This window comes from Macaca nemestrina, chromosome 1, assembly GCF_043159975.1.
Source record: "Macaca nemestrina isolate mMacNem1 chromosome 1, mMacNem.hap1, whole genome shotgun sequence".
In the NCBI taxonomy this organism is placed as follows: Eukaryota; Metazoa; Chordata; class Mammalia; order Primates; family Cercopithecidae; genus Macaca; species Macaca nemestrina.
In genome coordinates, this window is record NC_092125.1 from 119,274,189 (window position 1) to 119,288,251 (window position 14,063).

General features: G+C 39.7%; 2 protein-coding genes and 1 long non-coding RNA gene across 15 annotated transcripts in view; 2 read left to right on the top strand and 1 right to left on the bottom strand.

The window, feature by feature from the left end:
• LOC105479166 (protein tyrosine phosphatase non-receptor type 22) overlaps window positions 1-8,489 on the top strand; it is a 67,087-nt gene extending 58,598 nt beyond the window's left edge. For 5 of the 6 annotated variants that reach the window (XM_011737019.3, XM_011737015.3, XM_011737016.3 and 2 more), the window contains 2 exons: window positions 2,661-2,738; window positions 7,350-8,489. In XM_011737019.3, coding sequence (XP_011735321.2) covers window positions 2,661-2,732 — 72 coding nt within the window. In that variant the 3' untranslated portion in view covers window positions 2,733-2,738; window positions 7,350-8,489. The remainder of the gene's footprint in view (window positions 1-2,660; window positions 2,739-7,349) is intronic. The other variant, XM_011737018.3, reaches the window with a different exon arrangement.
• Window positions 1-9,758, bottom strand: part of LOC105479165 (uncharacterized) — an 85,534-nt gene extending 75,776 nt beyond the window's left edge. For 2 of the 8 annotated variants that reach the window (XR_011620028.1, XR_011620022.1), the window contains exons 1-3: window positions 9,528-9,758; window positions 7,815-7,917; window positions 6,853-6,948 (exon numbers count right to left, since the gene is read on the bottom strand). This is a non-coding gene — a long non-coding RNA (uncharacterized lncRNA). The remainder of the gene's footprint in view (window positions 1-6,852; window positions 6,949-7,814; window positions 7,918-9,527) is intronic. The other 6 variants (XR_985730.3, XR_011619974.1, XR_011620011.1 and 3 more) reach the window with 5 other exon arrangements.
• Window positions 9,759-9,829: 71 nt separating this feature from the next.
• The window catches only part of LOC105479164 (round spermatid basic protein 1), a 51,214-nt gene continuing 46,980 nt past the window's right edge, over window positions 9,830-14,063 (top strand). The window contains exon 1 of the mRNA XM_011737012.3: window positions 9,830-10,597. Within this exon, the coding sequence (XP_011735314.1) occupies window positions 9,895-10,597 (703 nt within the window). The 5' untranslated portion in view covers window positions 9,830-9,894. The remainder of the gene's footprint in view (window positions 10,598-14,063) is intronic.

The window sequence follows — 14,063 nt, forward strand, 5'->3', positions numbered from 1 at the left end:
AAAGGGTTTTAGGTAGAGATGTTACATGCTCTGTTTCCTATTTATTTTTATTTTTAAACATGCTTCACAGAAAAGTATAAAACGATCATGAATGAATTATAGAGTGACAAGAGTGGAAGCTGTCAACTGTGATGTTTGATGCTAACTTTTGGTGGGAAACTTTAATTGCTCAGAAATCCTTTAGTTACAAGTGACAGAAAACCTAACTTAAGCTGACTTAAGCAGAAAAGGGGAATTTACTGGCTTGTAACAATGGTCCAAATGATGTAATCAGAACCTAATCTCTCATTTCATGTCTCTCAACTTAGTCTCACTCTGTGTTAACTCATTCATAGGCAGGTTTTTATCATGTGAGTTCAGGCTTATGATGGAAAAAAAAATAACTCTTTATTAGTTTTCAAGCCACACTGTGATGACTAGTGCCAACTGGGTCTGATTGTCTTGACTTGGTTCGTTTGCACATCCCTGAACCAATTATTGCCAGTATAGTCAATGTTCTGATTAGGCAGGATAGTGTCATACCCTAATATTTAACACTTATTACATGTGTACACTGTCCAATCAGGAATGAGGTCAGACCTATACATCTGGCGTGACCATGCCAATATACTAACTGAAAATCAGCCTTAGTTATAGGTCATTTCCTTAATCTAAAGGTACAATCAGCTCTACTGGAAGCATGGGAACTGAAAATTGGGGAGGGGTAGTTTCCTAAAGGAAAATTCAAGTTCTATTATTAGAAGTGGGAATGAAGGTTAGGCAGGCAGCATAAATATATCCATAATAGGCCAGGCGCAGTGGCTCACGCCTGTATTCCTAGCACTTTGGGAGGCCGAGGTGGGCAGATTATGAGGTCAGGAGTTCGAGACCAGCCTGGCCAACATGATGAAACCCCGTCTCTACTAAAAATACAAAAAATTTAGCCAAGCATGTTGACATGCACCTGTAGTCCCAGCTACTTGGGAGGCTGAGGCAGGAGAATTGCTTGAATCCGGGAGGCGCTGGTTGCGGTATGCTGAGATCGTGCCAATGCACTCCAGCCTGGGTGATAGAGTGAGACTCTGTCTCAAAAAAAAAAAAAAAAACAACCATGATTTTAAAAATATAACAAAATAGCAGTTTCCTCTGATATATATGTGTGGAATCTGTGCCTCCTTTGTAAACAACCAATATTCTCCTTTGAGACAATTTTGTTTTCTTTCTGAAGGATGTATATAACTTTCAGCTCTATGCAGTATAGAGATTACTGATGTCTCCTGAACTTCCTTACCTTTACTCACTTTCTATTCATGTCTATCTTCAGTGCCTAGAGCAATGCTTAGCACATAGTATTTAAATATGAATAGTATTTTATACTTATACTTTAACTATTTTAATATATTAAGTATAATAATTATGCTTACTATAGTAATATAGTAAGTATAAAATAAATATGTGTTTTAACTGGATCTGATTGAAATTCAGTATGTATTCTAGTGATTCCTACTCAGGTACCTCCTCGAAAAGGAAGGTGTTTCTAGAATCCTAGTATGAGGTATGCATGTGCAAAAACACATATGCAGTTCACACAGTGCATTCTGAAAATGTTGAAAACAACAACAAAAATGCTTACCAATATTCTTCCCATTTATATGCAATTTGTTAGAAAGTTATACAAGCCTGAAATTATCTTTTTCCGTTGCCAAGAGTGCAAAATGTGGACAAAGTTTTTAAGGGACTATTTTCAAAACTGCAGAAACTGATACATGAATATATCAATGTAAATATATGACCTATAAGTAACTTATACCTATAAGTAACTAAAATAGCAAAACAAAGCAGCATAACAATGCTTTTGGGAGATTATTGGCCTAAATAATAATCAAATCATGTTTTTTTGAGACAGGGTCTTGCTCTGTCACCCAGTCTGGATTGCAGTGGCGCAGTCTGGGCTCACCGCATCCCTCTGCCTCCCAGGTTGGATCAGTTCTTGTTTCTCAGCCTCCCAAGTAGCTGGGATTACAGACGTGCAACACCACGCCTGGCTAAGTTTTTCTGTATTTTTAGTAGGGTTTCATCATGTTGGCCTGGCTGGTCTTGAACTCCTGGCCTCAAGTTATCTGCCTGCCTCAGCCTCCCAAAGTACTGGAATTACAGGCGTGAGTCACCGTGCCCGGTTATGGGCCTAAATTAGAAAAAAATCAGGCTGGAAAGTGGAATAAAAAAAGAGATTCCAGCGTAGAGGATTATATAATAAAAATAAGACTTGTCATGGATGAATTATTGTGGAGAACAAATGATGTAAAAATGTACTAAGAGTGGTCAGAGGAAAAAATTATATGAAGTCCAAAGCCAAAATGTGAATTTCAAAAAAAAAAAAAAAAAAAAACCATGCTGATTCATGATATATTGGATCTTATTTCTATGGCAATTACCTTTAGTGTTGGGCTTTACTATACAATCTGTTTGCAAAGAAAAGAAACCTTTTAAGAAAATACCAAAAATACAAATGAGAATATTATAGTGTCAACCCATTTGTAAGCACCTACATTTTGTTAACATTCGACAGTGATATGTTTATTTGGGATTATTAATTACTCTTAACAATTATATGTGATCTGATCAACAGTCATCTGAGTCTGTCTTTAGTCTTTCCCTTATATTTTTTCTTTTAATTCTAGGTATCTGTAATTCTTGCCCACCAAACAAGCCTACAGAATCTGTTCAGTCAAATAACTCCAGCTCATTTCTGAATTTTGGTATGTGTGTCATTTTACTGAAGAGTTAAACAAATTACCTAAATTACTCATTTACAGTATAACAGATACAACTTTAAATATGATTTTAGGTTGCACGTATAGGTCCTTATGTTTATATTCTTTTCCATGCAATTTATCTTTTTATTTTTAACCTTAACTACCTCTTAACATCTCACACAGAACTAAATTATCTAGTATATGTGGAAAATAAAGCTAGGTAACCAAATGATTGTGTTGGCATGTAGTAAATAAATATGACTATCCAAATGAAGAAATTGAGATGCTGTGATATTCCAGTTCATATCTAAAGCAAATTTATGAAAAACATACAAGTATGATAAAAAGAATAGCAGTTGCCACTATTTAGTCTCATATAACTAATTTAATAGTAGGAAATGAAGCACAATTCTGACAGTTTTAAGGTTTGCTTACCCAATTCCTCCTAAGTTAAGCTATAAACTTAAAATGATAATTTTATATTATTCTAAGCATTCTATTATTCTGTGTGATACATATTTATGATACTATTTAAAGTAGTATCAGGTATAATTTTTTGTAAGAAGAATAGCAATTAGTAGTAGGCTATTACTACTAAACATTATTATTAATCAACCCCCTGAAAGAGTGTGAGGCCTCCAGGAGTCCCTGAATCACACTTTGAGAACTGTCGCTTAATGGTATTGTCCTTACTTACACAATCAAAATTAGGTTGCTGCCACATCCAGACTGTAAGTGGCAAGAAAAGAGGAAAAAGTGGAGGTGTGGCCTCCTCTTCTTACTCTACAAAGGCACTGGCCCGGAAATGGCCAGATCATATCAGCTCATATTCCCTTGAAGAGAACTCAGACATGTGCTATAATTAAACTGCAAAAGAGACTGGGAAATGTAATATTGCTGGGCAGACAGAAAAAACTGCCTACATACAATTCTATTTGAGGAAGAAGCTAAGAGGATATTGGTGGATGGGGAGCAATATCTGCCACGCCTAAGTTAGAGTCCCTGTGTCATCTTCACAAAATGTTTAACTAAAATCTCTGGATCTGTCTTTTTTGCCACAAAATTTTGTTTGGATTTCATTAACTCTAAGGTTTAAAAAGTTATAATTTAGGCTGGGAGGGGTGATTCACACCTGTAATCCCAGCACTTTGGGAGGGCGAGGCGGGTGGATCATGAGGACAGGAGATCAAGACCATCTTGGCCAACATGGTGAAACCCTGTCTCTACTAAAAATACAAAAATTAGCAGGGCATGGTAGCACATGCCTGTAATCCCAGCTACTTGGGAGGCAGAGGCAGGAGAATTGCTTGAACCAGGGAGTCGGAGGTTGCAGTGAGCTGAGATCGCGCCACTGCACTCCATGCTGGCGACAGAATGAGACTCCATCTCAAAAAAAAAAAAGTTATAATTTAAAAAATAAGTTATGATTTACACGAAATCACTTAGCTAAAACATTCACATAGAATATTGTAAAAACTACGAAAAAAGCAAGCCAGGCATGGTGGTTCATGCCTATAATCCCAGCACTTTGGGAGGTTGAGGTGAGGGTCCCTTGAGCCCAGGAGTTGAAGACCAGTCTGGGTAACACAGTGAGACAATCTCATTTAAAAAAAAAAAAAAAAAAAGGAAAAAAGAAAAAGAAAAAAGCTCCCTACTTTGCCCGGAACATAAATGTTCTCTGCTTCCTTCTTTACTCTAAATCAGTGATACAACTTGAGTAACTCTAGGCCTACCTAGCTTAACAACAGTCTATATAATCTAATATGAGGATAAAATATTAGAGAGCTGCCTCCATGCTGCTCCCTCTCAAATATGCCTAGATTTGAACATTTTACCTACTTAAAAAGCAGCACTTTTATGCCTGTAATTCTAGCACTTTGGGAGGCTGAGGAGGGAGGATTGCTTGGGGCCAGGAGTTTGAGACCAGTCTAAGCAACACAGTGAGACTCTGTCTCTACAAATTTTTTTTTAAACTAGCCAGGCATGGTGGCATGTGCCTGTAGTCCCAGCTACTCAGGAGGCTGAGGTGGGAGGGTCACTTGAGCCCTGAAGGTTGAGGCTGCAGTGAGCCATGATCACGCCACTGCACTCTAGCCTGGGTGACAGTGCAAGACCCTGTCTTGGAAAAAAAAACCCAAAACATCAGCACTTACTTTTTTAAGGCAATATCAATTTAAGTGCATGTTACTCAAAAAAGTACTTAAATCGGAATGAAAAAAATTTGTGATTCAGGTTTATTTTCCCTGAATTGGCCCACATGCAAAAAAAGGTAGCTCGAAACTGTTTTAAACTACTGAGAATTGACTAGAGAAAGAGATTGAATATAGGTATTCCTAAAATTTTAGGTACTCAGTACTAATATATATCCATATCTCTATTCCTAGTCCACTTGGGTTACAATCAAGTGATCTGTACTGACAGGATGATTCTGACTATTGTGTGTGAAACATTTTAACCAAAAGTATTCCTTCCATCTTCTTTCTTACCACTGGGAAGAGTAAAATGTACATCAACTAGGCTGTGCGTCCCCTCCACCAATTTTTTTAATCACCACCATTAAGAAATTTGAATGTGCTTTTTTTTCTTGAATCTTCTTTCCCCTTCCCTACTCTTCTTCTCTTCCAGTTCTGGCATAGTTTTCTAGGTTGGAAATTTTCTTTTTCTTTTTTTTTTTTTTTTTAAATGAGATGGAGCCTCGCTCTATCACCCAGGCTGGAGTGCAGTGGCACGATATCGGCTCACTGCAACCTTGGCCTCCTGGGTTCAAGCGATTCTTCTGCCTCAGCCTTCCGAGTAGCTGGCATTACAGGCACTCGTCACCATGCCCAGCTAATTTTTGTATTTTTAGTAGAGACAAGGTTTCACCATGTTGGCCAGGCTAGTCTTGAACTCCTGCCCTTACGTGATCCACTCACCTTGGCCTCCCAAAGTGCTGGGATTACAGGTGTGAGCCACCATGCCTGGCTTCTGGGTTGAAATTTAAGCAACATTTGAGTAGTTACCATGTGCTTGAATTCCTGGCCTCAAGCTATCTTCCATACTCACCTCCAAAAGTGCTGGGAATATAGGTGTGAGCCAACATGACTGGCCTGAGCAACATTTGAGTACTTACTATGTGCCAGGCATTGTGCTGGATGCTGTGCATTTTTGTTTTTGTAATTCTTTTTTTTTTTTTTTCTTTCCCTCTGCAGCCTTGACCTCCCTGAGCTCAAATGATTTGCCCACCTCAGCCTCCTGAGTATCTGGGACCAGAGGTGCAAGCCACCATGCCCAGCTAATTTCTTTTTGTATTTTTTTGTAGAGACAGGGTTTCACTATGTTGCCCAGGCTGGTCTTGAACTCCTGGGCTCAAGCAATCCACCTGCCTTGGCCTCCAAACCTGTGGGATTACTCAAAGGCGTGAGCCACTGCACCTCATCCCATTCGCTTTTTACACAAATATCTCATTTGATCTTTACATCAGTTTTTTAAGGTAGACAGTACAACTTGTATGATGATGAAATTAAAGGTTTAGGCATATCTTTGAGTTTTCCATTTTATTATTCCTCTATACTTCGAACCTTTCATTTCTCACTGTAAGTTTCTAAAGTTGCTAAGTGTAAGATAACTGAAAAATACACTGCCATTAGGCCTGGCTTAGTGGCTCACACCTGTAATCCTAGCACTTTGGGAGGCCAAGGTGGTCAGGAGTTTGAGACCAGCCTGGCCAACAGGGTGAAACCCCATCTCTACTAAAAATACAAAAATTACGCAGGCATGTTGGCTGGCACCTGTAATTCCGGCTACTCGGGAGGCTGAGGCAGGAGAATCGCTTGAACCCAGGAGGCGGAGGTTGCAGTGAGCCGAGATCGTGCCACTGCACTCCAACGTGGGCAACAGAGCAAGACTCCGTCTCAAACAAAAAACAAACAAACAAAAAGACATTACCATCAAAGAAAAGTCATAAAGTCATATGTTGCTGAAATGATAAAGAACCAACATCATCAACCTGCATACCTTTTGAAAACATCCAGAAATAGCCTTCATTAGTTGTGAAAAATTTTCTCATCCTCCTTTTTTGGGGTAGGGTAGGGGGAACAAGTTTGAAGAAGAAAGATAAATAATAATGATTACTTACCTACTTCGTTTTTCAGAATTGTTTATTTTTTTCTAAGCTTTTCAAACATAATCTCTTAGTAAATTGAAGGATTTCTGGACTGACATAGAAGTATATCTAGATGTAATGCAATAATATTATAAGTAACAGTGCTATATTTTTGTGAAATTAAAATTTCCCAGCTTCATTTAATGGGAAGGAGTGGATGACAAAAAGTCATAGATAAATGATATTATATACTAAATTATCAAAGGCTATATATAACCAGGGTCCTACATTCTATTATTACCATTATTAAATTTGTAAATGCTTTTCAAATTTAAAGTGTTATTAGTATTCTGTTATCATTTAAACTTTATATTACTATAATCCTTTTATAATCTATTACTAAATTGGTCAAGATGCTGCCTAAACTTAAAAAAAAAGACCATGTATTTGCATATATTATACTCTAAAATCCAAGTATTCATTTCTATACTTAAAACATCTTTTTCATTCAACTTCATTTTTGTTCCCAGGTTTTGCAAACCGTTTTTCAAAACCCAAAGGACCAAGGAATCCACCACCAACTTGGAATATCTAATAAAACTCCAGATTTGTAAGCATATGGGCTGCAAGTACACCTGCAAATAAAACTACTGGAATACTGCTAGCTAAAATAAGTGCTCTATACGCATAATATCAAATATGAAGATATGCTAATGTGTTAATAGCTTTTAAAAGAAAAGCAAAATGTAAGTTTTGCATTTTCATATCATTTACATTGAGTTGAAAACTGCAAATAAAAGTTTGTCACTTGAGCTTATGTAGAGAATGCTATATGAGAAACACTTTTAGAATGGATTTTTCATTTTTGCCAGTTATTTTTTATTTTCTTTTACTTTTTTACATAAACGTAAACTTCAAAAGGTTTGTAAGATTTGGATCTCAACTAATTTCTACATTACCAGAATGTACTATAAAAAGTTAAAAAAGGAACTTACCTTGTGGGTTGCAATACAAATTGCTCTTGACAATGACTATTCCCTAAGTTATTTTTGCCTAAATGAAGTATACCTTGTAAATCTTCCCAAATATTGTGGAAAACTGGAATATTAAGAAAATGAGAAATTATATTTACAAAAATAAAATGTGCAAATAATGACAATTATTTGAATATAACAACAAAGGAGTTCAACTGCATTACTGATAAGTTTTAATCAAAGTCATTAAATTACCAATTCTAGAAAAGTAATCAATGAAATATAATAGCTATCTTTTGGTAGCAAAAGATACAAATTGTATATGTTTATACAGGATCTTTCAGATCATGTGCAATTTTTATCTGACCATCAGAAATACTAGTTTAAAATGAATTTCTATATGAATATGGATCTGCCATAAGAAAATCTATTTCAACTCTAATTTTATGTAGTGAATAAATTGGTGGGTAATTGTGTTTTACAAAGAATCCACCTGACTTCCCCTAATGCATTAAAAATATTTTTATTTAAATAACTTTATTTATAACTTTTGGAAACACGTAGTATTGTTTAAACATCATTTGTTCTTCAGTATCTTTCATTCAGTAGGGCAAACTGAATGAAATATTATTAGCTGTCTGTTGTAGTACAATGTATCCAATAGATAATCAATAAACTTTTTTGTTTTTAAACTGACTTCATTGCAGTAGTGTTTAGGTAATACTTCTCCAGAAACTAGTGAAATCAAACCACAGTAATTTTATCTGCTGAGTATATATATCATTGTAATCAATTACTTCCAAATGTCTTTAACAAGAAACAAATATATTAAAAGAATCCTAGGTAACTATGAGTCACCTAGGGCGCCATGAGTGCACCTGTAGACCAAGCTACTCAGTCCTTGAGCCCAGGAGTTGGAGGCCAGCTTGGTCAATAGAGCAAGACCTTGTCTCTCTCTCTCTTCTTTTTTTTTAAGAGTCAGGGTCTGGATCTGTCACCCAGGCCAGAGTGCAGTGGCGCGACCACTCCTCCCACCTTAGCCTCCCGAGTAGCTGGGACTACAGGCGCGTGCCACAACACCCAGATAATTTAAAAAATATTTTTGTAGGGACAGAGTCTCACTGTTACCCAGGCTGATCTCGAACTCCTGGCCTCACGCGATCCTCCTGCCTCGGCCTAAGCTCTGGGATTGTCGGCCTAAGACACAGAGCCCCGCCCCGCCCGTCTCTAAATAAATACCTAAAAGAACCCCAGGTAAAAGCTAAAGCGAGGATGAAATTCTAAATGAATTTCTGAGCAGCAGCTATCCGTAGTGAACAGTGACGATTTGTGGTGTGTTCTCTGGTAGGCACCCTTTTCAAATTTATGCAACCTTATCCTTAAGATTTGGAAAAAAAACTTACAAAAAATCTTAAACATGGTTTTCCATCTACAATTTTTCTTAACTGTAGGGATATATTAAAAATAAATGCTAGACTCTTCCAGGCATTAGCGGGGATGTGGCCCGATGGCAAGGAGGGGCCGCCCCCACCAGGACCCCAAGCAGTTCTCGGACCTGACTTCGTAGGCCTGTAGCTGTAACCATAGCAATGCCCCAGATGCTTGAAAACATTTCTGAATTGCGGCCCTATCATATTTTTACAGCAAAACCACCCTTATTTTACATATTACTAAATCTTCTTTTCACCTTCATTTCATCCCCCGTAAAAGTTTAAAGGATGAAGATTTTTTTACCTGAAAAAGGTTATGAGAGAAATATTAAATTTAAAAGTCACTGTGGAGACCACCTCCTCCGTGTAAACGAGGAAGGGTCATAGGAAGATGCTAATGGGAACGCGCCGCCAGACTCTAAAAGCCATTAACATTGTTTCGGCCGTTAGGGCGGTTGGCGGCAACTCACCGCCCAGCGGCGGTTGCGTCGCAGCCAGAAGCGTGACTCCGCGCACGCTCCCTTTCCGCTCCTCCACTCAGAGCCGGGGACGCGGCGCGGGGCCCGGCGGAACTACAGCTCCCATAATGCTTTGCGCGGCACACGGTGCTTTACAATAGAAGCTCGGTTGGAGAGGCCTGCGGAGAAAAGCTGGGAACGGCCGCTTCCGGCATGTTCATCTCTGGACGAAGAACAGCCGACAAGTGGAGGGCGGAGGAGAGACTCCAATGCCCAGCGGGCAGTGCGCGGGCGGCGCTTGCGCGATGCGCGGACGGGGGGGCGGTCGGGCCATTTAAATGTGTGTTTGTGGGTGAAATGGCTGCGCAGGTCGGAGCGGTGCGCGTAGTACGGGCGGTGGCGGCGCAGGAGGAGCCGGACAAAGAGGGGAAGGAGAAACCTCCTGCTGGGGTCTCCCCGCGGGGAGTGAAACGGCAGCGCCGATCTAGCAGTGGGGGGTCTCAGGAGAAGCGGGGACGGCCGAGCCAGGAGCCCTCTCTCGCTCCCCCTCACCGGCGGCGTCGCAGCCGCCAACATCCTGGGCCGCTGCCGCCAACGAATGCAGCCCCAACTGTCCCAGGCCCTGTTGAGCCTCTTCTCCTGCCGCCTCCGCCGCCACCTTCGCTGGCACCCGCCGGGCCCGCTGTCGCTGCCCCTCTCCCGGCCCCAAGCACCTCGGCCCTCTTCACCTTCTCGCCTCTGACGGTGAGCGCGGCCGGGCCCAAGCATAAGGGCCACAAGGAGCGGCACAAGCACCATCACCACCGCGGCTCCGATGGTGACCCCAGCTCCTGCGGAACGGATCTCAAGCACAAGGACAAGCAGGAAAACGGCGAGAGGACTGGAGGGGTGCCTCTGATCAAAGCCCCCAAGAGAGGTGAGAGCAGGCAAACTGCCCGACTTGGGTTCTAGGTCTCTCTCAGTTCCGATATCCTGCATCTTTAGGACTGAAAGACGCCAAACCCCTGCTTACCTTCTGCTGCTCTACTTCCCTAAGCTCACTGGGGTGGACCCTGGATTTCAGATCGTTGACACGGTTTGATCTAACTACTTGAGGCTTCTCGCTCCGAGGCCGAGCTGTCAGTTACTAATCCCTTTGCCAGTCCCCCGGAACCTCAGCATTTGTTTTCAAATTCTGCAAGGTTTCCGCGCCGCGTTAGATTAGTAGGTGGGGTACTAAAAAATGCCTTTCCAAAGAAAAGACATGTTGCTAAAATCCCTTCTTGTTTTGCTTGCTGGAAAGCTTTAGTATCCGCTCTCCCTTGCGCCAGAATAGTCAGGGGTATGGTTCCAGTCTTTCAGAAGGGAATTCATATAAAGGTTACACGACTCACTGGTTGACTTAGCTTCTGCAAGATAAAATATCACACGCAATTAATCTTGGTTCTTTTTAATCTAGAGATAAAAATCATTTTAAAGTTTTCATATTATCCATTTAAATTCTTAGAATAGTCGTGTGGAAGTTTTCTCTACCCTTTGATACTAGGAAATAGGACCAACAGTGCCTCTGAAAAGTGGGAATTTGTGCAGTAGATAGTAGAGGCTGGAATTCCAGTTGCATTTGATTCTGTCTAGCACAATTTGTGAATCTGTTAATTCCAATAGCCCTCAAGAATATTTAACTAGAAAATGTCAGAGTATCCAATTAAATGTGGGTTCTAGAAAAATTAGATTGGCCAAAACTGATGTCTTCCTGTTCCCAAGTACCTGTAGCATTTATTTATATTCTTTGTGGAACAAATATGATGCTTTTGATTATGCCATATGTTTGTACTTTATATATTATTATTATTATTATTATTATTTTTTTTTTTTTTTTGAGACGGAGTCTCGCTCTGCCGCCCAGGCTGGAGTGCAGTGGCCAGATCTCGGCTCACTGCAAGCTCCACATCCCGGGTCCACGCCATTCTCCTGCCTCAGCCTCCCGAGTATCTGGGACTACAGGCGCCCGCCACCTCGCCCGGCTAGTTTTTTGTATTTTTTAGTAGAGACGGGGTTTCACCGTGTCAGCCAGGATGGTCTCGATCTCCTGACCTCATGATCCGCCCGTCTCGGCCTCCCAAAGTGCTGGGATTACAGGCTTGAGCCACCGCGCCCGGCCTATATATTATTTTATATAATTTGCTAGTTGTTTTTCCTCAGGGAGATTTAAAATACTTCTTTGTTTCTTAGTACTGGGCCAGTTAGGTTATTACGTGTTAATTAACCGATCTTTCAACCTAAAGTTTTGTGAGTCTTGCATTCTTTCCACGTATTGAGTCTTAAGGCTAATCATTTTTTTTGGTGGTGCTATTTCCAAATAGTGTAGTTCATTGCAAATAATTGGTCAATAAGTATTTATTGAATAGCATTAAATTTTTATTCATTTGGTGGCATCCAAATCTTATCCTTGGCAGTAGAACTTGTGGCAAGATGACAGAATTGCCAGTTTTCACCGCCAATATGCAATGATCTTGCTCTCTTTTTATTTTTACCTTTATTCCCTACTTTCTCATTTCGTGTGTGTGTGTGTGTGTGTGTGTGTGTGTGTGTGTGTGTGTTAACTGTACAGAACTAGAGGGAATCAGTGATCCTCTGGCTTAAATTTGTATTGTAGAAAAGGAAACTGAGGCCCAAAGTAGTAAAGAGGCCTGCTTAATCAAATCACAGTTAATTCGCACCAAGTGCAAAAAATTTAAATATTTTTTAAAAAGATGAATTATTGACATAACAGGGAGTAGAAACCAGACTCCTGAATCCTGCTTCGAGCTTCATCTCCAGGCCTCATGATGTTGCTTTCTCTTCCTGCTATTCATTTTTTCCACTCCTTTGTTTACCTTTTCCCTGTGCTTTGACATTACAGTGGCTTTATATCATCAAGGATCCCTGACCTGGCCCTGTTTTATGGGGGATAGTGGCAATAGCATGTGTAATAATTCACAATCTGCTTCTCTGAAGATTACACAGGCCCCACGTTCTTTAAAAAACACGCTTCTGACCCAATGCTGACTGATAGAACTTTCTCAGATGATGGAAATTTTCTGTATTTGTGCTGACCAATATGGTAGCCATATGTGGTTCCTGAACAGACTTGAAATGTGGCATGATTGAGGAACTGAAATTTTGATCTTATTTAATTCTAATTAATTTATAATTAGTCACATATGGCTACTGGCTACCACATTGGACAACACCACTCTAAATATTTGTAGTTTGCCAATATGTGAAGAAGAGAAGTGGGTTAAGATAAGTCCATTTAAACATTTTAACTTTTGACTGAGAGATTGTTGGATTATATACCCAAACTATATTTTGGGTGAAAAAGAGTTTTTTGGTCAAATACATTTGAGAAAAACTGTATACTCTAGCCTTCTACATATGTAATATGAACTGGCAAACTGGCATTTTAAAAGTTTTGAAAACCCTACAGAAAATAAACTGATTTAACTTTGTTTAATCCAGGGTTTTGCACATAGTTGGACTGATACCTTTCTTGTCCTGTGAACATGTTTGTTGTTACAGTGGTATGCAGGAGGCATGCCTCTGGTATTAATCTGAGTTTAAATCATGACTCTCTTACTGTGTGAACCTGAACAAATTGCTTTACCCTCTCTCAACCGCACTTTTCCTGTCTGTAAAATGGGATTGTGGTATCATTTATAAGGACCTTGTATGGATTAAATAGGGCATTGTGTCAAAGTACTTACAACAGTGCCTGGCTCATGGTAGGCACTTAGTTAAAACTGGCCTTTATTATTTTATTATGCATGGTCCTTAAAACAACTCTAAGATTAATAAGGAGAGTGGGCAGATTCTTGTTACTTGCAAAGCTATGTCTTTCCTTCGCTTATCCTCAGATTTTTGGAAACTATTTTAACTTTTTTTTTTTGAGATAATTAATGATTGACAGGAAATTGCAAACATACTCGAGTTCTTACCTTTTACCGGTTTCCCTCAGTAGCTACATCTTACGTAACTATTGTATAATGCCAACACCAGGAAATTGACATTGGAACAATGTATATGTAGTTATATGCTATTTTATCATATGTACATTAGTGTAACCACCACTACAATCAAGATACAGAACTATTCCACCACCACAAACCCTTTACAAACTTAGGCACTCCCTCTATCTCTCTATCGTCCCTGTCCCCTGGCAACCACTAACCTGTTTTTCATCTCTGTAATTTTGTCATTTTGAGACTATTATATAAGTTGAATCATACAGTATGTAATCTTTGGAGATTGCCCTTTTTCACTCAGCATGATGTCCCTGAGATCCATCCCTCTTTTTCATTGATGAATAGTGTTCCATGCTGTGGATGTACCATGGTTCACCTATTGAATCATTCCCCTATAAG